The following is a 27,381-nucleotide window of genomic DNA, read 5'->3' as shown; positions in this document are numbered from 1 at the left end:
TTCCCAGAGAATCTAGGGTTTAAATGTTCCTATGGTTCATGGGAGCGGAAATTCAGTATGACACAGTGAAATAAAAATTTCATCTTATATAATTCTCAGCTGTTACTCATCATATACAGAGGACATCCTTTGTGCTTTATGGTCAAGAGTGAAGCGGAGCTTACCCAGGTAAATTCTGGTTCCCATGGGTACAGTCTGGCCTATAAATGCAAATCAGTGCGAGGAAGTGGAGGAAAACCAGTAAAATGAACCAATATAGACCTCACCTGCTTTGGATTTGCAGATGTTAAGGAGTGAACAAACCATCTCCATATCAGCATAAGCTGTTAACACAAATGCCGCTGTAAATGTTGAGCCAGTGCCTGAATGGTCTGAGGTCATGACTTGGCACTAAGTACAGTGTATTGTACAGTCAGGGGGATCCAAGTTAGCATGGATGGGAGGGATGTGCAGTGCTGCCTGGCGCTCTATCCATGGGAAAGCCCCTGTCTCCAGTGCTCCTGTTGTTTCATGTGTTCTTAACAATTTTGAGCTCTCGAGCCACAAACTTAGCGAATTTTGCTAACTGCTTGGTTAGATAAGTAAGAAGACAAATAGAAAAGTGAGGGAAGCAATCAAGAATAAAACAAAACATGTTCCACGTTTAGGAAACTATACATCTTTTAGGGTACAGTATATTTATGTCATTAAGTGTCATTAAAATATCTAATTGGCCTATAAAGTACAGCAAACCACCAGCTATCAAAACTCATGAACAGTCAGAACTCAAGTCAGTCATCAACTTTTTGACCATTGGAGTCTGGGGACTAACAAGCTACAGACGCATGTGAAAAATATACTTTTAAAGGTTATAAATTAAGTTCAGCCCATATGAATAGCTTTATGTTTATTTTTTCCTTGTTCACAACAGTATCTGTTGAGGCAGGCGTCTTTCACAGACTACAAGAAAGCATCAGACTCCACTTTACTGTGTTTTCCATGAAAGATGTTCATACTTACCCAGTTACAGTACTTGCTGTCATCAGAATAAAGGAAATTTCTGATGTAGCTAAATGCAAACCAGACAGGACATTAAAGATCGTAGCAGGCAAGAACTTTGTGTTCGGGGCTTTTATTTTGTTAATTTGTCTTACATTCAGGTTGGCCTGGTGCCGGACCAGACATCATCAAAAGAGGGAACAACATCTAAAGTTCTGACAAACTGTGCTTATAAAACCAATGAACATCAGCTCACACATAAAATAAATCCTACATCTGTTTCCATTACACTGTATCACTGCAATCAACAACATAATAGAACTATGTCTTAGTTAGTTTTTCTGTCACCAAAATTATGGCAACTGTCTAGGAAGATTTAATTTCTACTCTAGAAGAAAACTGGATCTACAGAACAATCTAAAGGTGACAGGAGCTCAAACATGCAACAGAATTTGGAAAAATAAACATTCTTTAAACACCCCTAACACTAACATGAGGTCTTGGCTGTGTCTGGGCATGACAGTAGTGTTTGAACAAGTGTATCCTTTCCCCATTCTTGAGGCATTTCAAAACGTCCATCCTCATTTTTCATACAGTATAAACTGAAGTTAAGTTAAAACAAACTGGAGTTAGCACATCTGAAGAGACCAGTCCTGAAATTGGAAGTGTCAATCCCTGAGAAAAGGTAACTGAAGTCTTTCACAAATTGGATAGGCTACTCTTCTACCTTCCTTTTCAACTTTCTGCTCTTTGATTTCTTCTTCCACCTTCTTTTACCAAGATAGTTGGTGAATAAGTTATTGTATCTCTCATCCTCTTCTTGCTCCTCCCTCTCATCTTTGTACCAGGGTCCCCATACACCCCCGTTGTACTGCGGGTTAGAGCGCAGGTCTTTAGATGGGTAGCGTACCGGCACTGCAGTCTTGTTGTACTGTACTAGCCGCACTAACATCTTTTTCACTATATGTGGGTAGCGCTGAGACAAGTCCACTCTCTCATAAGGGTCAGCTGTGATATTGAACAGCCAGACAGACTTACCCCGGTCCCAATGGACACGCTCGTTATGCCAACGATTGGTCAGCCTCTGGTTAGAGAAGGTCTGTGGGGGCACCCAGTCACTGTAGCCGGGCACACCCGTCAGCAGCTTCCAGTGGCCCACACGGATCGCAGCCTGAATGGCTGTGTTCCATAAGCCATACCCAGCCTTCCATGAACCATTCTTGGCCTTGATGTAGATTGGGTCAATGTTGTGAAGAATGTCCTGACGAGGTGATGGGTGGCCTTCACTGATAGCTTCCCAAACATCATACCCGTCCAGATTTAGATCCTCGTCTAAAGTCCCTTCACCCAGGGTTATCAGAGTGGGGAACCAGTCAGTGATATGAACCAAAGAATGACATTTTGTCCCTTTGTTCACCAAGAGGGGACTATGAACAAATCCTACTGCCCTGATCCCCCCTTCCCAGTAGGTAGCCTTACTCCCTCTCAGGGGCCAGTTGCTTCCACCCGCAAATGGCTGCCCACCATTATCTGATGAATACACTATAACTGTGTTGTCATAATAACCATAGCGTTTTAGTGCTAACGTAAGGTTGTGGATGGCTTCGTCCAGGCAGGATACCATGGCAGCATATTTACGACGATGCAAGTTTGGAATGCCCTTGTAGCGCTCAAGGTAGCGGGCAGGAACCTGTAGAGGAGAATGAACTGCTTGATACGCTAAGTAGAGAAACAAGGGTTGTTTGCGAGGGTTATGCCTGGCTAGGATACGGATAGCCTTTCGAGTAAACATTACAGTAGAGTACAAGCCCCGGTCCTGCTCCCACGCTGCCTCTTCTCCTTCATACAAATCATAGCCACAGATACCAGGTGCTTCACATTTATAGTGACTGTAGTAGTCCCCACTTCCTAACAGGGAACCAAAGAAAGTGTCGAAGCCACGCTGGGTGGGCAGGCAGCCACGCTTGTAGAAACCCAAGTGCCACTTGCCGATCATGTGGGTGGAGTAGCCCGCTTGCTTGAGCTTCTGGGGCAGGGTGACATTTTCCAAGGGCAGGCAGTTGGGTTGGGTAGCTCGAATGATGGAGTGCTGAAGTCCTGTATGGATCTGATACCTACAAAATAAAAAGAGATATCTCCCTGTCATAAACATAATTAAATTTTAAAAAATTATCAGGTAGAAAATGTGTGGAAAAAATGCAGTTAGTTAAATGTTGTAGGTACACTTCCCTTGAAACATACATGCTACTGAAAAAGACCATTAGCTACTACAAAAGAAACTAATCACTGTAACTGAGGGAAACCTAGGTGTGATGATTCAGTCTACCATGACATTATAGCTGATGGTATTATACCTTTTCTTTCTTCTACTAAATGACATTTATGACTTGACTGTTTCCAAAAATGCTGAAAAACCTAAAAAGAAAAAAACTAAATTCTGTCAGAGTTGAACAACCCACTCACAAACTGGTCCAGATAGAAAAATAGGGCCTGCTGCATTATTTTTATTTATATAATGTTCACACGCTACTGTATGACATTTCAACAAAATAATCAAAACACAGGAAACACAACCAACATAGGTTTATGAAAGTCAAGACTACAATATTCCCAAAAACAAAAGACCCATCACTCAAAGCCAGACAGGAAGCAGTTGTGAACTGGAGCTAATGATACTGTGCATTATTTTAGCAGCATGCCATCACAGCGCTAGAAGAACAAGAGAAGGACAGACAATGCATGATGAGGCTTTTGATATAAACCAATATAATTTTCTCACTAATGTATTTTCAATACAAAATGTCTATTTGACTTTTATTGACACTGTACAAAGATCTCTTCAATAGAACTGTTGATGAAATACAACTCGACACAAGCACCACCAGCCAATGAACTTTAAAGACTCTCCCAATCTTGCACTGCATCTTCAATTACACAATGATTGTGAACGTCATCGCTTATTACCTTATGCCTTGTTAACAAAACCAGTTGCTTACTGGATGCTGTGTGGAGCTGGGTATTGAGCCTTGATACTTTACATGTAGTGCTTAAAATGTGTTTGTAACATTGTGTATTGAAAATTTAAAGGTCTTTTCATGCTGGAGGTGGTCCATCTCAGGCCAAAACTGAAAGCTGCGAAGCCTGACGCGATGGGCTGATCAGGCAAAGTCAGAGCTACAGGCTTGCTTTGACTGCACAGATTGGAGTGTATCTGAGGCTGTGTGTCTACAGACCTGGATGTACTCACTGACACTGTGACTTCAAAGATCAGCTTTTCTGAGGATGTGTGTGCTCACCAAGACCTTCTGCACATACAACAACCCCTGGTACACAGTAAGACTCAAGCAGCTTTGTCGTGCCAAAGCAGAGGGCCGACAGAAGTGGGGCCAGCATCCTGCACAGGCAGGCCAGGAACACACTGACAAGGGAGATCGGAGTATCAAAGAGGAGCTACTCTGAAAAGCTGAAAAACCAGGTTTCTGCCAACGACCCCTTGTTGCTCTTTTTGAATACACTCATTGTTGGTCCATCACACTCCTGCCGATGTTGGTGTGCTCTATTTGAGTGTCCTGCAGTCAATTAAAACTAGGAGCTATGGGATTAGTTTTATGACCTTAAAGCAGCCATGCCAACATTATCATTATTGTGAAAGTGTTTCTGGCCTACAGGGAGGCATGCCTGGCTGAGACAATAAGCTCTAACTTCATTCGTCTGAAAGAAAGACACCTACTCTACTGAGGTTAGTGGTGTGAAGTCAATCTGTCACCAGGGGAAGGCAGTAAAAATAAGTGTCTGGTTTAGGTGTTCAGGGGAGGAGGATTCAGATGGAGGAAAACCATAAGGTTGGTCAGGCCCAGCAGGCCTCTACTCCATACGGAGTCGCCAGTGTGGTGTGTCCAACATTCCAAACAGTAATAATCCCAGTGATTTAGAACTCAAATCCTGCACTCAACAAAAACAATACAATACAAACGGCCCCATAAAACCATAGACTGCAGCTGCACTCAGATGCAGTACACACCTGCATGTAGGAACCAGTTTATAGGAGCTTCATTTTCATTTTGGTGAAGTTTACTCAACTGCAGTATGATGTAAAGAGAACTGTGATATGTCATCTTAAACCATTAACAGCTAACAACAAAAAGTTATTTATACCTCTGTCATGTCAGAAATAAAGTCCACTTCTGATATTTTAAGCAATAAAAATTCACAGAAACATCCCTGATTTTGATGTCACCACTTAAGTATTTCTGTGTATTGTAGTTTTCCAATTTGGGCAGGGAACACTTGATTTTTCCACATCATTCATTTTCCCTCATGAGGAATTAATTAATTCCTTGGCTATTCATCTGGTACCTACAGGTCAAAATTGGTTCAACACAAATACTCCATTCCTTTCAACATCAGCTGTACTTTTTAACATTTTTTATCTTTACTCTTTTTTTAACATTGTCACTGTGAGCATGTTAGCATGTTGACATTAGCATTCAGTATAAAGCAGCCTCACAGAGTTGCTTAATCAGGAGAGCTGTTTGTAATATGCTATTGAACAGTGCATTTAAAAACTTTATTCTGATTTCTTCAGTGTAATCACTGTCATTATTCTTTTCCCTTGTTCTTGCTACTCGTTCAGTGCTACTTTTCAGACATTTGATGGTAATGATCAAGCTGTTGCTACAAATGCGTGATGAATTAATGAAATATAAATTGGCACAAGCATACTTATTGATCACAGATTAAAAATGGCAGGTCACCTCTGCAGTTGGCGCAGCAAGTTATTAAACAGTGTGCTGACTGCTGATGTTAGTTGTAGAACATGGCAGTAACACATGCTGTATGTGTGGAGTGTGTTTGTGTGTGACAGCTCAGACCTCACCACCTCCTCTAAACAATTTCCAGGGGAAACCCTGACCACTGGCCTACATCATCATTAGTGTGTTTTAATGCCAGCTGCAGTTAGCAGAGACATTCTGGAGGAACTTAGGATCACTTTGCTAAAACAAAATGCCATGTGGTTTTGATGCCTCCAGAACATTTGGAAATCATGTTAGGGTACAGCAGTGTTTACAACTTGGCAAAATGGATTCCCACAGGTTCCCAGGAGATTTAAAATGTTTAATTCCTTAGGATCATAATACAGCACAATTCTGAATTTGATACCTCTATTCATTGCAAGTAGCTGAGGTCAGGTAGGTGAATTCTAAATGAGATCACATCATCCCTGATTGAAGCCAAGAGAGCGCTTGGTTTCATATGAGAAGAATTTCTTGTCACTTGGTGGTCTAGGCAGGGGGAGCTCTGAAACCCAACTACAAACATGCATGCATAGAGCTGGATAGAGGAGGCATTGTTGGTCTGCAATTAGGCAACCAGATTCAAATGCAGTGAACTAAGAAAAGGATGGAAAGAAAGGAAGAAGAAAAACCAACGTGTTTGTGGGTAAGACAACAACACCAACAACACAGAGTCAACCAAGAGTGGCAGGGGATGGTGTCTGTCTTTAGAACAAAAGACACTGAACAAAAAGAGACACATAATTACGTCAATGAAAAATGAGTACTTGTAAAACCTTGTTCCACGTAATCTCTCCATACTGTCCACAAGCAAAGTACATGGTGGATTTAGCCTTGTTACTTGTCCATAAATGTCCAAACTTTATGGATTCAATATGCTCCATTACCTTTTATTCAGTTCATTTATATAAGCTCAAAAAAACGTAGAAAAAAAATCAACTGGACTTGGTTTTAGGTCGAAGACGTTTCACCTCTCATCCAAGAGGCTTCACAATGGATGACTCAACTGCAAAAGTGAATAGAAAAACAAGAATAGAGCCCACATACATGTGCAAATGTATTAAGACATGTGCGAATGTGTCTAAAATTCAGCCCCTGAAGAGCACCTACCCCCACTCTCACAGCTCCTACAGGTTTGGTGGTGTTCACATACCAAAAGGTTACAGCCGTGTAATTAGAATGTCATGCTAAGTGCAGTTGTGATCCTTCCACAAATCAGTCAAACCAGCCGAGGTCTTGACGCAGAATGGTACAAGGCGGAGTGCAATGACTTTCAATGATTCTCTTTGACATACAAAAGGGCTCACAAAGGAGCTAGGCCTTGACCTTGCAGCTTTGTAATCCTCTGGTGTACTTACACAATTGCCCCATCTTTAGTGTTTATGAGGCTTTAAAATTGTGACTATAGTAACTCCTGCTCTCTGGAGGTTTTATCTCCTGTCCCACACTCCCTCTGCATGTCTTATGTTACTGATTTTTATACTGGGGTCAGGTACCTCTGCATCCTTTATCCAACATGGATTCAAGCCACGCACAGGCAGGGGAACACTAGCAGACAGTGGCTCAGTACCATATCTTATCAAGCCAAATAGTGCTGCTGCATTCCTCGAGTACGAAACAGAGTTATGGTCTTAAACACCACTGTAATAATGCCGTCTCTCTGGTGTACTTACACAATTGCTGAACCACAAGGCTAACAAATCACACACACCATTAAATTTGAATCACCAAGGGCCAAGTCCCACAATACAAGTGCACTGGCCACTGCTCCAGCCACTGAGGTTGTGGAGGTTCCCAAGCAGACCTGCTGCCCAGGCTGAAGCCTTCTTTTATAATCCTAGTCCACATCTTGCTCACATATGGTTCAAATAAGCAGCCTCAACCCAGCACTCTGCATTTAATCAAAGTCAGCCCTGAAGCATTTTATCTTACTCACTTATTTTTCATTTACCCTCCTTGCTATATCTGAATATCTCCCTTCAGTGTTGACCCTTTCTTAGCTTTTGTCATCTTAGTAGAGGTAATGAACAAATTTTCTCCTGTTAAGACTTTCCCTTCCACATAATCAGAATCCTAACAACTCTAGAAATCTTGCCTAGACATCATCTCAAACATACACTTGCGCTGTTCATCACAGTGCCACACAACCCTGAGTTCAAGCACACACTGGTATAAGCTGAGGGAGGTGTTGAATAAGTAACAGGCCACTGAAACAGCAACAAAAGGGTGACTGAGAAGTTAAGACGAGTTTGAAATAGGTGTGGACAGAGGAAAAGTGTGTGAATAAGTAGGAAATGTAAGTAGGAGATGTAGTGGGTGAAGAGCAGACTGAAAAAGAACTGCCTCAAGCAAATAAGGGACCCACTCTCCTTGATTCCAGAGGCCTAATATAAAGATGTGGTGTTCAAGGATGACAGGAGAGCTTTTTGGAATTCAGCTGCTATCCTTGCTAGAGGACTGCTCCACAGTGCCCGGAGTACATTTTTCATCTGTTGTTTGTTGACAGACACTAGCTCGTTCAGCTACAGATTTCAGAGCCTGGTAATGAAATTCATTTACTTTTAAATCAGATTTTTCCTCTCTTGATAAGGACTATGGCTTAAACTTCTGTGACCAATGGAAAAGATAATCTGGGGGACGATGATGACAAGACTACAGCCATCTGTACAGCACATTAACCTGTCTGAGATGAAAAGGATACAATAAACCAATTATAATTTGCTATGATTTGTATTTATCACAGTCTTACCCACATGTGTGGAGCTAACCAAAAGTCAAGAAATGAAGCGCAAAGGTTTAAACAGTCAGCTGCTGATACAAGAACTGAAAGGTGTGTGTCTGTATGGAACATGCCAGAAAGTCCACATGCTAGATTAGTCCGGACAAGTAATTTGACACAGCTCACAAACTCTGGAATATTCATCTTCCACGCTGCAGGAGTGTGTTTACTTAATTCTAAAGGATACAAAATAGAAAATGAAAGTTTCATAAATATCTGTCTACCATGTCGTACCTGCATTCCTCTAATATATATTTAATATTTTTCAATTTTAGGGGCTCACTGAGGAGCAACCTCTGGCCCTGCCTTTGGCAACCCACTTCTCTTGATCAGGACAGATCAGCGGGAGGGTACTGGAGCCGAAGAGTAGCTCCAAAGTAGAGGGAAAGCTCTGACTTTAAGACCCTAATTTCATCTGTGCAGCTTAAAGGAAACAAGACATTGAAATTTTTCTGATGCCTTGAGTTTCCCAGGGGGCAGTCAGTGTAGGGATTGTTTCTCAAATTCATGTTACTGTAAGTTTTAGAGTTAGAGCATTTGGCTGTACATAACTGCTTCTATTGGTCTGCCAGGTCATTTATTTGACTGCATTCCAAAGTAAAACATGTCCTAACTATAGACTCAAATAAGTCATGGTTATGTATTTATCATAGGCAGGTGGTTCCTAACCTGGGCAGCAGGATCCCCAAAGGGGTTGCAGGATAAATCTAAGGGGGTCATAGAAAGGTTAACAAGATGGGAAATAAGAAAGTAAACAATCTGCAACACAAATTTTTTTTCAGCCTTTCCTCCCATTTTTGGTATTTTATTGTTAGATTCTAGAGAGAACTGAACATCGCACTCACAGACACATGCAACCTGAGATAAGGTTGTAATCCTTGCTTTTGTCATAAGCCACAAAGGTTGGGACATCTACTTATATCTTACATTTCCACCAAATTTAGCTTTTTTGAAATCTAGACACATCTTGACCTGCACATAATAACAAAGAGGCATTTGGCCTTGGTTCCACAACTGGAAAACCACAGAATTAAGAAACCTGGTATAACTCTCTCTGTGATAAACTGCAAACCAGCTTCTGATATGTTTTGTTATTTATCAAGTGGGTTGGGAGTCACTGGAGTAATGTTTTTGGCTTTTGTTGCATTAGTTTAGTTTGATGGTTTTTAGTTAAGAGGGAATCCAGTGTGGTTCAGGGTTTCCTGTTCATCTCGTTTGTTTCAGTCAAGCTCCCATTATCTTCATTTTGGTCTTTTATAAGCAGGTGATTTTGTGTTATCGCTTTATCTTTTATCAGCTATGTGGTCTGTCATCGATTCCTTTGAGCCATGGTTATGTAGACACCATAACAACCAGTACATTCTGGGATAGCTTTCAAAATGCATTGGGCCCTGAATGGGAAAAGTGAATGTAACAGGGCTGTCACAGATCCTCGCTGGTGTAAATTGTTGGCGTAGTGTTACTTAAATGGCTCCTACATGGGTAATGCTTTATTTTTGTAGCTCTGGCAATCAGTTCTGAGTTATGAGAACATAATTCTTGCCTAATTAATTGTTGGGATCTTGGAACGCAGCAATATCATAAATAGATCTAACAAACACAAGTAGTCACACGATCAGACAGGTTATGAAAAAGCCAACACATTATTCGGATTCTCTAAATCTCTATTTAGATGTCAAACTATAGGTGAGTGCACCTTATTGGCACTAATAATCCCTCATCACAGGTGAAGTGTATGAGCACAACTAAGACAAATACAGTTTGGGTATTCATTTTACTGTTCATCTTTATTTTCTCATCCAAATAAGTCTACAAAGGTAAGTAAAGTAAAACAGGTGAATCGGCCTGCTTGACATGCAGTGTTTAACTGGGATCTGCAAGTTTTGAGCACTGGCTTCTTTGACAGCATCTGCAACCTACAGTCACCTATGCCGACCCTTCGTAGGAGACGTTTATGCTCCGATTTAGGGAGAAGCATAACTCCAGTTTAAGACATCAACTAATAAAAGGATGATGTGATGTGTCAGGATAACTTCTTCAGCTAGGCAGATTACTTACTGTTCACATTTGTTTTGCAGTAATTATACAGAGCTGCACATTGCATGTAGAAAGGATGACTTAGACCCTTTGCAGAAAGAAATGGATGACAGCTGGATGAAATGGAACACTTCCACCCACCCATCCACCCATTCATTATCTATACCTGCTGATTCTTTGCAGGGTTCCTGGGGGCTAGAGTCCTGCCCAGGCCTATTAGGAGAGACGTTATCCATCCATCCATTATCTATACCGCTTATTCCTCAATACTCCCAGCTAGGGGGTTGGAGCCAATCCAGTCTGACACTGTGCGAGAGACCGGGTCCACCCTCCCTGGACAGGTCGCCAGTCTATCACAGGGCTGACATGTAGACAAACACACACACACTCACTCCTAGGGGCAATTTAGAGTTGCCAGTCAACCTAAGCTGCAAATCAATACGGAGATTTTACATTAAACATATAGTTGAACGCAGTGTGTGCTTTACTTTGAACTGGAACAGAGGACCCTGTCTCATTAGAAAAGAAATCACACATTTCATTGATCGTGATTAACACGAGACTACATGGAACTAGTGCAGTCAGGTGGATGAAAACCTGTTGTTCCGTGTCAAAGACTCCCACAGATACATGGAAGGCTACCTGGAACCCTTTATAAGACACGCTTTCTTCCAAAATCTATAAACGCGGCTCTTGCAGACCCATAACTGCCAAACTAGTGCACCATACCTGCCGGTCATAAGTTGGCTCCTGGATGGGCTGCAGAGCGGCTGCACATAATAGTTCTCCAGTTTGACTCCCTGCGCTGCCAGCCGGTCCAGTGTCGGGGTTTTGATCTCGGAGCCGTGGTACCCAACATCTCGGAAACCCTGATCATCTACCAGGATAAAAATGATGTGCGGCTGAGAACTTGGCTTCTCAAATTCATTCCCTTGATTGCGCAGCCGAGTGTTCCAGTTTTCCCACGACACTTGAACGCTCCACGTCTGAGAAACGATGAAGCCGAGGAATAAACTCACAGGGACCCACAAAATAACAATCCTTCAGCCTGATTTAGACCCACAGGTTCCTGTTGGTCGGTCGGACGCTGTGTGCGGGTGTCAGCGTGTTGCACATGTTCAGGCGGAACTGCAGCAGTTGGAAATCGGGTTCACATCGTGCTCTGCATATATCCCACCACAGTTTGCTGACAGCTTCGCGGTTTGTAGACCAAAAAAAAAAAAAAAAAATAAATCAGAGGCGATAACACGTGGAAACCAAATTCTTCTCCTGTCAAGCTGGTGTGTGTGGGTTTTACAACACCCTCTGCATTCTGCGAATCTTACGTTTAAAAACTATATGTCCATGAAAGGTTTGTCACTGCATATAGCCTGTCAAACCTCCAGCTGCGAGGTTTTTGTCAAAAGACCCGCAGAACATCCAGAGTACCATCACACACTCCAACAGCTGGTGCAGTGTGTTCACAGCAGTTGTCCTCCATCCTGTCAACTACTGTCCTTCCAAGCTGGGAGCACACTGGGGATTTGACACTGGATGTGCTCTTGAGCACGCAGGTCCATGTGTATGTCCGTCCTCTGCAGCTCCACACTAAATCACGATGCGTTCACGAGCAACTCGAAAACCTTTGCTTTGGAAGTGGGAGGGAAAGCAGCATGCAGCTCATATGGTTACTGTGTAATGTTTATTTGCTGTTGATCAGCAGCTTTTTTTGTTTTTCCAGTAAAAGCCACACTGGTTTTAAAATACAGCTACTGTACAAAAAAAGGATAGTGATACAACATTAGTTTTATTTTGTCACATGTTTTGTCAATTGTGACCACAACATTCAGTAGACTTGTCCACAATATGGTCATTTTGCATTCTCTCATGGATGGATTACCAGATGGGCCTACCACGCACAGGCCCAAGGGCCCAAGGTATCAGGGGACCTTGGGCCTGTGCATCTGTAAGAGGTGATATATTTGTAGGTTGAAAGTCATAGAGCACAAGCAGAAACTAAGAGACACAAAACAACCATCAAGATGTGAAAAGTTACCCTAAAACACACAAAGTTATTATAAAGTGCTGAAAAATGACCAAAAACTAACAAAAATACTAGAAAGCAATGGGGGAAAAAGCCCACAAAGAGAGGCAACGCGAACTCAAAGACATGCAAAATGACTACAGATGTGTCCATCTGGGAATCCTTTGTGTGTTTGTGTATGTGTGTCTTATAATCTGTCCATGCATTCTCTGAATTCAAAATCAAAACCTTATTTACTGTTCTGTAAATATGTTCAGAGAGCTGAACATACTTCCAGACTGCACTGGTCACATATTGTAAGTATTGCAACAGAAAAGAGCAGAGCAGAGTTGCACAGTCTGTTGGAAAAGGTTTAGTAGTGGGATTTGGTCCAGGTGGGCATGCTCTAGTTCCAGGGAGCCAGCATCTACAAGATCATGAAAAAGCCTTTGAAAATGCGATAATCTACTGGACATCAGTCATAGGTCACAGAGAGCAATAATCAAAAAGTATCTTAGAAAGTGCTGAGGTCGCAAATTAAGCTACATGGAGGCCAGATAGCCTATATAAATAAATGATAAGCATAACAAAAGATCCCAAGTATACACTGACATAGACTGTTTCCATAGCACAGCCTCCTCTGCACCCTGTCAACTCTTTCCTTTCGCTGGGAAACCACAATATTTCTGAAATTCACTTTGAAAAAATTAAATTAAATTTGTAGCCCTATGCCTTATCACCTGGGTGAAAAGTCATGACAGCCACATGATTCAAAAATACTGATGTCCTACAACCACCCCAATACACCCTTCTCATTTTGTAGAGAATTTAATTAAATGAAATCACTCTGAAATACTGTAATCAGCTTATAAAGCACCTAAGCTCTGTTAACCTTGTTTATTGAACACTCACTGGTTGCTGAAGTCCAAGAAAAAATACATGTCACACAATTACTTCAATATGCTGCTTGTAGGTTAGACCCAGTCGGGTAAAACTGCGTGTCCAACCTCAGGCCCTGTATTTTTCTCTACATCCTCTGGTCACAGTGCAGCAGGACGTAAAATATATCCACAAAACCAGGCGCAGTTGAAAAATTTCTCATTTACAATGGTGGATGTCAGGCAAGCTCACATAAACTCACAACTGCCTGGAGAATATGGCCATTCAAGGAAATCCTTAAACCATCACGTAAGACTTTATGAACGAGTGTTTGTGGGGCTTGTATAAACCGAGCTGATTCGGCATACAAGTTCTAGAACATAAGCACAACTCATTTTTTGAGCTCTAGGTCACATCTAAGATGAAAATTCACCATTGCAACATTGTAGATAAGTCAGAAAACAAAGAAAAGCATGCCATGGGCTCTTTAAATATTATTAATTATATCAATCAATCTATCTATAGATAGATAGAGGTATGTTTAATAGAATGTTGTCTGAGTTTCATCAAGAGCTGCAGGCTTCCTTCTGTTTGGGAGCTACAAGTCTTTGTGCCAAGTATGCACCACAACAACATTTCCAGTTATACAAAAAACTTCCTGCCACTGTACAAGCTGGAACCCTTTTGGCTGCTACAGCGCTAGTGTGTCACCATTTCCGTACAGCCCTTAAGTTTAAACCAATACAGCAGAATGACCCCAGAGTGTAAGAAGAATCAGTGCTGAAGTGTTGACATGGAAGTTATGGATTATCCACATGATGTGTAGCACTCACCAAGGCACTGTTATTGGCTCAGACATTCCATAGTGAGTTGACAGTGGGGCAGGTGAAGTCTCTCAGTGTAGATAACTCCTGATCCACAGATAGAAAGAGAATGTTAGCTATGTTGAGATTTGATTGTTGGGATGCAGTCCTGGTTTTTAGCCCATTTAAAGCAACAAGTCCTCCAACCAAAACACAATATATATTCAGTGTTTCTGCCTTAAAAAACAACCCATAGGACCCTTCCAGCAGCACATTAACTACACCTTTGTGGTCATGGTAATAATCATACAACCATTCCACCAGCAAGCATTATGGAAACAATCATAAACACATGGTTATAATTATGGAACGGCCATGGTTTTTATTATGTTCAAACACAAAGACATCTCGTTTAGGTTTAGAAACATATTGTGGTCTCTGTTGTCATGGTTACAGTAATAAATGCGCAGCTGTGGTTGTGGAAAGGTCCTTGATAAAAAGCAAAATATTTCACACAGGAATCAAACACCAGTCTGCTGTGGGGAAAGTCCTGTGGTTTCTGAGCCACCCATCCATCCACTCTCCATCCAAGACCGACTTGGCTGCAGCTCAAGTCTCTTACATGATTGATCCTCGATCCTTGCTTGATTTGGAAGTCAGTCCGGTTGAACAAGGGTCAACAATGTTCTAAGACTTATACCTGCACTGAAGAACAAGGAGTGAGGAGACTGCCTGGAGGAGCCATGAGCAAGGTTATGCCAGACCAGAGGACTTCAGGGGATGTGCAGTGTGAGAGAAAAATAAAGCAAATAAATAAACCAAGTAAATACATAAATAAACTGTAAACATCAAACTTCAGTTAGGCTATGTGTGGGGCAACATGGATGAGGGAATTTGTATAAATTTCCATTCTCTCCTCCCTGATTTTTGCATCCCTGAATGGGAATGCCTTAAAATACATACAGCATGAGATCAAACATACAAATTCTTGCAGTGCTGCTTTTCTTCTTTTTCTCCCCACTGGGACTCCTTAGTAAATATGAACACTGTGTACACCGTGACATCTTCCTTGTTTACAGCCCACTAGCGCCCTGCACTTTCACTGAGCTCTCACACATGCACAGTTACGTAAGTCTTGCTTTACTACAGGTGCTTTTGGGGCGGCAAATATACTGGTCTGGTTATTTCGCAATGAAGAAACATGCCCCCCAGTGCAGTGGTGTGTTTCACTGATCTGGTCTATGGCACTGATGAATAAGCTAATCCACTTTGGGCACTGACAGACATTAACTGACAATAGAAGCAGTTTACTCTTGGTTTTAGCCTCTGTAAGGGGAGTGTTGAAAATATTGTATCCATTAAGGCTAAACTGGACCTGAAAAGTGTTCTTGTTAGTTAATGTTAATTATTTTTGGTATATTTTTCATTTGACATTAAAATGGTTTAATAATCTTAGAACTATGTTAACATGATGTGAGGCTCAGTTACCACCATTCATCCTGAACACATCCAGTAAAGCAGACCATCTGGAAACAACTTATTCCACCTTTATACTAATCTAGAGAGTTAGCGGGTCTACCCAATCAATGGCGATGTGATCTTTTGACCTTTGAGCACATACACTCCAAGTAGAATGTCTGGTGGGTGTTAAAACGTATAACGAGCAGCAGGCGCTACCAGTGAACAGCGATTAGGAAACACAACACATTAGCAGCCAGCTCCAGCTCCTGGGTTTTACAGGTCTGATGTGGCAAAAACAAGCTGTTTAGTAGTATTTCATGTCTATTACACTTTTAGACAATGGAAACCCCTGTTAAGATGATTACCTATTTTACCATGTCTTGGATAGCCTACAATTTTAATTTTAATATTTAGTCATACAATTTTTTTTAAACATATAGCATTAGTGAATCAGGGGTCGATGATCGGATGAATGTAATACAATTGCAAAATGATATTAGATTTATCACCTCCATCGCTGGCCCCCAACCCTGGCGATTGCTTTGTCTGCCTGTCAGACAGGCCTCGGCACAGAAACCTCACCACGCCAAGACAATAAGCCCTGTTTGTTACTGCTCGGCTGAGTTCAAGCATGCTGTTCTCTTCAGATAGAATCAGAGGCTGTTTGACTTTAGTTGTGCAGCTGAGGTGACTGAGAACAAGAATTCTCACCTGTCACCACATATAGGGCTTAAAGAAAATGGGTTTGGACAGCTTCGGTGTGTTTACATACAAATTAACTGGAAGAAGGAGGATTAGAATATTTTATTTTTTCTGCTAAAGCAAGAGCAGGTAGTTTTTGGAAAAGAGCAGGGGAGGATTTCTCTCTCTTTGTCCTAACTCCAGATTTATATGAATTGTTTTATTTATTATATTTCCCATGTCATATTAATTTTTTTAAAACTGTCTGAAACTACACTTAGTGCTGATCCATGCGTGGGATGTTCTACTGTGTGTTTAATGTGTCTTGTCTGTCTAATTTGTTTAGCACTGTTTTGTTCTGTTTTGTGCACATTTTAACTGGGACCCAAGACAAGTCTGCAAATGAAAATCAGCTTTAAGCTAACTCTGGTTACAATACATCAAATAATAACACTTGTGGTTAATATTGTACATAGTCCCTTACAAATAAAATACAATTTATATTGGATTATTAAATGGGATGCACCATTTTGTTATTTCACAAGATTATTTTGCAAGATGTTAACTGCTTCTAATGTGCTATTTGATGGATATGTGAAAACTTTGTGCTATAATTTACATTTTGAATTCACATTTTAAATGATTTAAGCCTTTTAGTTATTATTGATATTGTATCAGTTCATTATTGTTGTATTCTTCTGAGCTATCAGAAGGAGAATGTGTGCCCCTCTGTGTGCTGATAGCTTTCTTACAGTCAAAGACTAAAACATCTGTGGTTTTGACTACTTTGTCCATGCAACACCTGAAATTAAAGAGAAATTCCAAGCCTCTAAAGCAGTGACAGAAATGAACATGTTACCAGTGGTGAAGGGTTTGACACCCCAAGTGAGTGCAGATCAGGGAAAGTTAAGGACAAATTGTTGAGAAAAGCAAACACTTCCAGAAAAGCTAGTTGCCCCTTTAGGTAGTAAGTGTTGAAGCAAAGGTATGCGGGCCAAGTGGACACTCTTGTTTCATCCTTGACTTGTCCATACACAACACATCTGGGGCGGGAGAGCCTGAGTCCAAAGGCAAAGCAGACAAAACATACTTTAAAAAGGCATAGCTGAGCTTCATCCAAGCATGGGCTGTTTCAAGATCACAATGTTTGTGTCTGGGCTTTTGCTACATGAGAAAATATAAGGCAGCGCTGGGGTGCAGGAGGTGTAAACAGAAAGAACTGGAGATGACGTGTGTTCAAAATGTTACCCCAAAGATTACTCAGCCTCTGGTTTCTATCCATAATTGTATATCTTCCAGTGACCTTTGGGGTTCTTATGTTGCTAACCTGGAATTTACACTTAGTTTGTAAGTTTTGTTTTTATGAGATAATATTGATAATTTAATAACCAGTGCATCGGTTTCACCCAGCAGATGCTGTCACGTTTTTGTGTGAGCCAGAGATAAGACAAACCACGATCATATAGTAGCTGCTTGACCTGCAAACTCAATAGTAATGCATACACGCACAGAGATATATTAGTTAAGCAAATAGTTGTACATTATCCAACTCAGATTAGTTTCAGAGTATGCCCACTGATCAACTTTCATAGAAATGAATAGGAGCCACCTAGCAATGTATCCAGATCACCCTTAATACATCCATCTTTGCAATCAGCTGCCTATTACAGTAACACATCCAGCACACAGTGAGCTGTTTAATATTCATCTGAGTCCACCACATGACTATAAGTCCAATTCTCATTCATGCTCCTCTATGTTCACTAGTAGAGTGCTAATATCTGCTGTCAATGTGTACATTGGCTTCATCTGAGCTTTTTCACAGAATTTCGCAATTCTTTGCATTTCCTGTTTTCCATTTTTATTTTGGTGCATTTCCAACTTTGCACGTTGTTCCCTTGTTTTCACAGATCCTGCCCCACCTGCTTGCATTTCTTTTTCCTCTTTCCCGTGCTTTTGGTCCTAACCCTCCCTGGTTCCCTGCATACTCATGCAACACCTGAAATTAAAGAGAAATTCCAAGCCTCTAAAGCAGTGACAGAAATGAACATGTTACCAGTGGTGAAGGGTTTGACACCCCAAGTGAGTGCAGATCAGGGAAAGTTAAGGACAAATTGTTGAGAAAAGCAAACACTTCCAGAAAAGCTAGTTGCCCCTTTAGGTAGTAAGTGTTGAAGCAAAGGTATGCGGGCCAAGTGGACACTCTTGTTTCATCCTTGACTTGTCCATACACAACACATCTGGGGCGGGAGAGCCTGAGTCCAAAGGCAAAGCAGACAAAACATACTTTAAAAAGGCATAGCTGAGCTTCATCCAAGCATGGGCTGTTTCAAGATCACAATGTTTGTGTCTGGGCTTTTGCTACATGAGAAAATATAAGGCAGCGCTGGGGTGCAGGAGGTGTAAACAGAAAGAACTGGAGATGACGTGTGTTCAAAATGTTACCCCAAAGATTACTCAGCCTCTGGTTTCTATCCATAATTCTATATCTTCCAGTGACCTTTGGGGTTCTTATGTTGCTAACCTGGAATTTACACTTAGTTTGTAAGTTTTGTTTTTATGAGATAATATTGATAATTTAATAACCAGTGCATCGGTTTCACCCAGCAGATGCTGTCACGTTTTTGTGTGAGCCAGAGATAAGACAAACCACGGTCATATAGTAGCTGCTTGACCTGCAAACTCAATAGTAATGCATACACGCACAGAGATATATTAGTTAAGCAAATAGTTGTACATTATCCAACTCAGATTAGTTTCAGAGTATGCCCACTGATCAACTTTCATAGAAATGAATAGGAGCCACCTAGCAATGTATCCAGATCACCCTTAATACATCCATCTTTGCAATCAGCTGCCTATTACAGTAACACATCCAGCACACAGTGAGCTGTTTAATATTCATCTGAGTCCACCACATGACTATAAGTCCAATTCTCATTCATGCTCCTCTATGTTCACTAGTAGAGTGCTAATATCTGCTGTCAATGTGTACATTGGCTTCATCTGAGCTTTTTCACAGAATTTCGCAATTCTTTGCATTTCCTGTTTTCCATTTTTATTTTGGTGCATTTCCAACTTTGCACGTTGTTCCTTTGTTTTCACAGATCCTGCCCCACCTGCTTGCATCTTTCCCGTGCTTTTGGTCCTAACCCTCCCTGGTTCCCTGCATACAGCCATTGCTTATTGGCAAGCCAGGATAAAAGACTGTTACCAGTACTCACTAGATTGTAACTATACGCCAGAGATTCTGAAGCTGTCTTGCCTGTTGCCAACCTGTACCTGCTTTAGATTCTGGTAAATGGACTGTATTTTATATAGCGCTTTCTCACAGTGTGTTGCACTGGCCAAAGCGATTTACAGAAGATCATACACCATTCACCCACCAATGACGACAGGCTGCCATGCACTGGCGCTAGTCAAGCCACTGGGAGCAATTCAGGGTTCAGTGTCTTGCTCAGGGACACTTAGGCATGTGGGGAGACCGGGAGTTGAACCACCAACTTGCTGGTTAGGAGACGACTGCCCTACCTCATGAGCCACCCCATTCTGACTTAGCTCTCTTTCTTTGCAACTCTGCTTAAGCCTGTGCCTAATGGGAAGTGGACTGCCATTTTTTTGTGTGCTGAATTTAAGACTGTTCAAATGGAAATGATTATCCTGGTTAAATGCCAGCTGAGACCAAAACAATGAGATCAAAGGTGCTATACAGCTCCACAGAGCTGAAGGCGACTGCAGAGAGGGGAGAACACAGCTTTAGGTTTACACCAAGTGACTCATTAGTATAAACATAACAATTAAAGCAGCTTAAAGCCTTTTTTTTTTTTTTACTTTTGATAAAGGCAGTCAACTTCTTTTCTTCTCATAAACAGTGGTCTCATTACCCTGGATAATACTCAAAACACAGGTAAATATCATGCCACAGACAATGTGGAAATGGGAATGCGTTATATCTTGCTACCCCAATTCTTCTTCACTGCCTTTTTTGTATCAATATCTGGCATTTGAGTGTTTTTTTATTTTTATTTTTTGGCCTGCTACATGTTTGACCACAACGTTCTTTGGATGCGTCACTAACCATAAGTTGTGTGGTTGTGTAGAAGAATAAAAATGGCTGTTAACTGCAGGAATCTTGGCCGAGATCATCTCCCTTTTCCTCTGTAGGGTACACAGTATATATACATTGCCATGATCTCACCCAAACTCTGTCCTCTTTTAATTTTAATTTTAATTTTTTTGGCCTTTTCAATACAAATTGCACTGCATATAAACAGTGCCATCTCCCGGCTGCTGTCCATGTTTGTTTTGGTACAAGTTCATGTGAGAATTTGTGGGATTTACTGGTGTGTTTACTGCCAGAACGTCCTGTCTTTACCGATAGTCGTTAATTGTATTTTCAGCAGTGGTTCTCAGTTGTTAGGTGTGTCTCACTTCCCGACTGTCAAGAAATAAAAAGCTGTGCAAGATGGTGGAAACAGTCATTAAGTGTGACCTGTTCAGTCTTAGAAGGTTTTAGCCAGTTATTATGTGTATGCCCAGCATTCCTCAGTTGCAGGGGTTCAGACACAGCCTCTTAAGACCTGGCTTACTTGACTTCAATAGAATGCCACTTCTCTCTCTTTGTTTCTTGTTGGATAGAAACTAGGCCAGCTCAAATCATGCCACTCAGACACAGGGGGAATCCTGGGAATTGCTATCTGAGTCTAGTTCACCAACAAGGAGCTTTTAAACACACACGGGTTTGATTAAAGCCAGTGCAACTGAGTCTGAACTTCTGTTTGTTTACAGTCAAGTCTAAGGTTGCTCCTTCTCTTCCTTTTCTTACAGTAGTGCAAAAGCAACGAAACACAACTGAATCATCATAAATGAACACGTATCATCTCTCTTGCTAATTTCTCATGTTTACATAATAATGGTAGAGGAGTACTACAACCAGGACATTACCCAGTGTTTTACTAATTTCCTATTTATGTCATGACTTAAAGAATGAGGTTGACAGCCTTTAATAATAAGTCGAGGTCGGACGGTTGTGTTTAGTGTCTGTATGGGGATTGGTGAAAATACTGGTGAAGAACCCATGACATGCTTTTCCTTGTTTTCTGACTTATCTACAATGTTTCAACAGTGAATTATCATCTTAGACATGACCTCAAGCTCAAAAAATGAGGTGTATGTGTGTTCTAGTGCATCTATGCAGAAGCAATTCAGTTTATACAAGTCCCACAAACTCTTGCTTGTTTCCACTACTCGGTGGGACTTAACGGCAAGTTTAAAACATATCTTGCATATCTGTTAATGTCTTGTTTCTGTAACGTTAGAGAAAATTATTGTAAGGCTGGAGAAGCTACTATGTTGGCATTATACCAGTTAAAATATGGGGTTTCTCAACTATCTGCTTTGTTTAGAGTGTTACACATCTCTTTTTGTCGCTACATATACTACTGTTTACTTATCCATGGAGGAGAAATTCACAGTAATTAATGCTGTTGCGGTTTATCGAGCTGTCAGGATAATGTTAGCATTAGGTTAAGGGAAACACCAGTATTTTCACCATGGAGAAACAGATTTCGACACAACACCAACAGCAAGAGTTGTGCACATTCACAAACTATCCTCCCATTTTTAGGAAGAGACCCTCTAGAGGTACTCAAGATTAAACATTAATTGGCAGGAAATGAGCATGCCATGGGCACTTTAATATAGAAAATAACCAGCCATGCCATTAAAAATAATAAAAACTATTCACAGCAAAGTCTGAGTACCTAGAGGAACTGTTGCACTGTTTCTGGAAAGTGGCATTAGTATTTAATTCTTTAAATGTATGTTTCCAGTGCTATGTGCATCTGCGAGCTTAGATAATTTGAGATGAGTGGCAAGATGTTCTTTTAAAATTACGGTGAACCAACCTTCTGGCATGTGAATAAGAAAATGTTGACCAGTGAGTGAGTGCGAGAGAGACAGCAAGATGCAGAGCCTTGTGTGAAATGTCAATAGGGGTCAGATTCAGGAACCAGCCGAAATCTTACCCCGGTATGTCTGGCAAGGCATTCACACAGACTAGTCCTCTTGTCTTGAAGAAAAACGCAGGTGAATACTCATACAAAACACATTTTCACAGCTACATTATGTCACATGTCAATAGCTACAACTCAACGCCAGCCTGAACCACTGACCTAGCAGCACAGCAGAAATAATATTAAACTAAGATGACTGGATAATGAATAAGTTAGTGCCTCAGTCAGGCAAATCACGTAATAACTATCAGTGTTAGCTTTTGTTGTTACTCCACTGTGATTTCTCTTGGCCACGTGTACAGATGGTCTCCACTGCAGCCTCAGCTAACGTAGCTGCTGCTTAATGTGTTAGCCAGTTGGCTCAGATGACTGTATCAACAAGATCTGGTTTTTTTTTTGGCATGCTTTCAGTTAGCATGATCCCTTTACACCCAAACAGGCCCTTCCAGCACATGGGAAAGCCATCTGAGAAGGTCCCCATCAGGGGCGGAAGTGTGCCTCAGAGGACAGCTGGTGTCCTTATGGCATTATGAAATTTTAACATCCAGCAGAACAATAACAGCATGACATGAAGTGTCAGGTGAAATCTTCACTCTTGAGGCTTGACTGATGATTCTGGCATCAGCTCAGTATTTTTTTTAATTGTAAAGCCAGGTTGTGACTACTTTGTCAGAGGGTCAGAGGGCCTAAATACTTTGTCCTTACTGTCATCGAAGAACAAATGAACAAAAGACAAAGTGGCTGCAAAAGGAAAAACACAAAACCAGGCATCTGGAAATATCTGCTGCATCTCCAGGTGGGTCTGAAGGTCTCAGTTGAACTCCTGCAATGTGGACAAGTATGGAATTATATCTGTGTCCAAAATCTAATTGTGCGATTAAACTGGATTTTTTTTCCAAGTACATACAGGGGCAAGAAAAAGTAGGTGTACTCTTTGGGATTGTCTGCATTTATGCATTAATCTGTCCTATATGATAGGGGTAGGACTGGATAAGTCTGACTTCTTCCTACTCCATTCAAGCATGTACTAGGTATAAGCAAATTGATATTGGATTAGCATTTGTTGGATATGTGTAAAATTATGTGTGTTGATATATCAACTGTCTTTACATGCTTGAAAGAATAAATAAATCAAATCAAATCAAATCAAAGTATGGCCCAATCATATATGTTACAATAATGAACAAACAAACTATTTTAACTAATATTACAATAATCAGTATGTGGTTCTTGTCCATACTGAATACATAATTCAGACAGTCACACCTGAATTGACCACATTTGTGTTTATTTTGTTTTACCCCAGTCAGTATTTGAATAGCAACTTCTTCAGTATATTATAAAACAGCAGTGCTCACCACTATATTTGAAACAGCTGAAAGACATGTGCTGGAGGGCCTGAGAGGCCTGATGCTTGGATTGTATACAGTAATGTTGTAGTAGTAAAGATCAGTCTTGGTCACCAGGAGACAAAGCCACATACTATAAAGCAATGTGTCACCAGCATACCAGTGGAAAAAGATGCAGTTTCTCATCATGACACTACCGAGTTGTAGCAGTGGTACAGTACAGATTAATAAGTAATGTCCCTAAAATCAATCCCTGGGGAATCCCCAATTCCAATGAAGTTGGGACATTGTGTAAAACGTAAATAAAAACAGAATCCAATGCCTTGCAAATCCTTTTTGACCCATATTTAATTGAATACACCACAAAGACAAGATATTTAACGTTCAAACTGATAAAAACTTTTTTTTTTTTGCAGATATTCACTCATTTAAAAACATTTTTGAAACAAAATAACACATTAACAAAACAGGTCAGCACATGGAAGATACTTGACATTACAAAGAGATATACAGGGACTGTAGTGTGTGAAGTGTATGAAGTGTGGGTCTTTCCAACTTATGTAGTTTATAAAGGGAAAAAAGGGAGAAGGAGAAAAAAATACAACAATAATAATGATGAGTACTACTAATAAAAGCAGCTTGTTCCATTTTTAGAGGTTGGTGGGAATGTGTGTGGCCTCAGCCCCAGGTGCTTGGTTCAAGTTGAAATGTGTTAGAAATGGGTTCCATGTGTCATAAAAAGCTGATAAACTATTCTTGTGAGTAGATACCATTTTCTCTAGTGTGATGTATTCTATCAGAAGGTTGGTCCAGTGGTTTTTGTGTAGAGGTTTTTTAATTTGATGCCTGCAACATGTTCCCACAAACCTCATCTGTTACAAATGCATTGCTCAGACCAAATAATATACATCAAACGTGATTTGTGTGAAGAAAAACTGAGCCCTTGAGAGAGAGGTTCAACCCCTCTATCATTAGGTTATGAAAAGTACAGATGTCAATAAACATTTGGTTAGTACTAACTAGGGCTGAACAATTTTGGAAAATAATCAAATTACAATTTATGTCCCCCCCCGCCACTCTGAAGTAGCATTTTTTCTGTTGGACAGGTAACTTCTCAAACTCACCATTTTGAAGAGATTAATGTTATTAATTATATCAGTAATTCTTATGCTCACAGTGTTGTTACAAAACAAAATTATACTGGCTTTTCTTGAGGGAGAGGAAGCAAGTTACGAGGCCTCTGGCTATGCCCACTGAGGCTTAGCTCAACCAGTGAAATTATATCTGCTTCAGAGAAGTGTTTGTATAAGTGTAACTCCAGTCTGCCAGGGGGACCGTCTTCACTTGCCTGGGAAATACAGCCCGGTTGGTGTTGGTTTGTCTAAATGATGTACCACATTGTAAATTGTTATCATTCCTATGGCCCAGTGTGAAGCTGCTAAGCTCTGCAGCTCTACTGTGATCCATGGCTTCAAAAGATAATTTGAGGCTGTCATGCCAGTCTAGTTGATGGCCTTGAGGTGTGGAGGCTGTGTGAGCATTTTTCTTTTTTCCTTGCTCCCCTTTCCTCTGTTTACAGTGACATTTCACTGAGTGATTATAATTTCTTACTGAACTGCTATGAACAACAAACCTCTCTTACAGCTGGCTATGTGCTAGCTGACATCCTATCAGTGACCTACAGTGCCCTCTGTGGGTCAAAGGTTACATCCCTTAGCTGATTAGCTTGTTGCACTTACACACACAGGAGCCTACAGTATGACAAGCACACACCTTATTCCACCACACATAAAGTGCACCAGTAGCTTAGCTGTGTTGCAGTATCATATCTTGTCAATAGTGAGTAGGCCTACACTTTTCAGAGGCTGGCTGTTACCGTTGGTGGAAAAACTGCTTTGCTTGCTCAGTGTACTCGTAACTAAAATATTTATCAATAAAAATACAGTTTGTTGCTGCAATCTGTGGTCCTAACCACAGTTAGGACCACAGATTGCAGCATAAACATTGTAGGAATGTACTCTGTCACATGCAAACCGTAAACATTTGTTTTTGCTCACAGATTAGTTTATACAGTAGGAAAACACCACAGGGTAAGCGAGAACCACTACACACAAAGTGAGACAGAGTCTCTGAGTAGATGAGCATTTTGTGCTTGTGTAGTCATTAATCAACAACCACATATAGAAATAATGCTTTTAAAGATAAGATAAGATAACATAGATAAGATAAGGTAATGTCTTTATTCCCCCAAAAATCGACAGCATCACATAAGTTGTACAAAAGGTGATGATGTAAAAACATAAAGTGCACAAAAATAAAAAAGGGAAAAAAGAATAAATAATTAGAAACAATATACAAAAACAGAACAAGGTAACGTGTGTGAGGCTGATACAGTGCAAATACGTCTATGACACAGTCTAAGTATGTCTCTGTGCAAATATATCTTTGAGAGTGGATTTATTGCGCTGCTAGTATTGAAACTGAAGGCTACTGTATTAATGTGGGTTCAGCATTCTGCATAAATGGGGGTGGGTGGGGGATGGATAAGTGTGTGTGTACGTGGTGATGGTGGTGAGGTGTTATGCCTCTGACTGCCTGTGGGTAAAAACTGTTTTTGAGCCTGCTGGTATTAGTCCTGATGGTTCTGTATCTTTTCCCTGAAGGCAGAGGGGAGAGCAGGTGGTATCCAGGGTGGGTGGGATCCTTTAAGATGCAGCTGGTTTTCTTTTGGCGTCTGTTAGTATAAATGTCTCTGAGCGGGGTGGAGTGTGGTACCAATGACTCACTCTGCTTCCCTCACCACTCTCTGCAGGTCTTTCCTGTCTTTTTCTGTGCAGCAGGTCACGAGGGTCTCTATTGCCAATCGATAAAAGATGGTCAGTAGATGGAAAGGGATATGAGCGTGTTTTAGCTTCCTTAAGAAGTAAAGCCTCTGTTGGGCCTTTCCCCTCTGATGGGAGATGGCTGTCTTGTTGTTATCTGATAACAGTCCTATGAACAGCATCCTTACATACATAGGTGTTTTTCTGGTCCAAATGTGTAAGTACTATATGGAGAGTTGTTTGTGTGATAAGCAAACTAATGTTGATCCAGGTCAGCAGAGATGGCAGCTTTAAGATGCCAGAGGATGAGCCTCTCAAAGCATTTAGTGATGGCAACTGATTTCAACAGTCTCTGAGGATCCTACCCATGACTCCGTCCGGGCCAGCTGCTTTCCTCGAGTTAACTCTGCGTAGAGTGGACCTGACCTGATGCCGATGCAGCTGTATGGGTACATCCTCCTTCAATAGAACAGGAGTACAAGTATCTTCTCAGTTTTGATGATTAAAATGAGAGAAGAAATAGCTGAGAGTGTCTGGCAGTGTGCTGTCTGTGGCCTTGTAGCTGTCCTTATAGCCAGTGAGAGTGTTTATCTCCTGCCACATACTTCTGGTGTTATTACTGGTAAAATGTTCCTCTATACACTACTTGTACCTGTGCTGGGCCTCCTTAATATCCCTTCTCATGCTTTTCTGTGCTTCTCTGTAAGTCTGTGGGTCTCTGGATTTACAGTAAAAGCAGTGTCCTGTGTTCTGAGTAGCCTCCTCAGCTTGCTGTTGAACCAT

At 41.0% G+C, this 27,381-nt stretch overlaps 1 protein-coding gene across 1 annotated transcript; it reads right to left on the bottom strand.

Annotated features, from left to right (window-relative positions):
- Positions 1–1,101: 1,101 nt before the first annotated feature.
- arsj (arylsulfatase family, member J) lies at positions 1,102–27,381 on the bottom strand. Its single transcript, XM_020594853.1, has 5 exons — positions 27,251–27,381; positions 26,964–27,057; positions 12,467–12,582; positions 11,317–11,628; positions 1,102–3,092 (listed from the first exon to the last, which is right to left on the bottom strand). Exons 1-5 carry the CDS (start codon positions 27,379–27,381, stop codon positions 1,694–1,696), a joined length of 2,052 nt encoding a protein of 683 aa, XP_020450509.1. The 3' UTR covers positions 1,102–1,693.

The sequence above is a fragment of the Monopterus albus genome, unplaced genomic scaffold, assembly GCF_001952655.1.
Source record: "Monopterus albus unplaced genomic scaffold, M_albus_1.0 scaffold25.1, whole genome shotgun sequence".
NCBI lineage: Eukaryota > Metazoa > Chordata > Actinopteri > Synbranchiformes > Synbranchidae > Monopterus > Monopterus albus.
This window is presented reverse-complemented; position numbering and strand designations above follow the sequence as displayed.

Excerpts from the sequence above, each read along its gene's own strand:
- arsj (XM_020594853.1), bottom strand. The coding sequence starts at position 27,381 with ATGGTTCAACAGCAAGCTGAGGAGGCTACTCAGAACACAGGACACTGC. Across the intron at positions 11,629-12,466 it reads GTGCGTGGTAGGCCCATCTG|GATTGTTATTTTGTGGGTCC; the intron begins GTAATCCATCCA and ends ATCAGGCTGAAG. Across the intron at positions 3,093-11,316 it reads AGCCAACTTATGACCGGCAG|GTATCAGATCCATACAGGAC; the intron begins GTATGGTGCACT and ends TTTATTTTGTAG.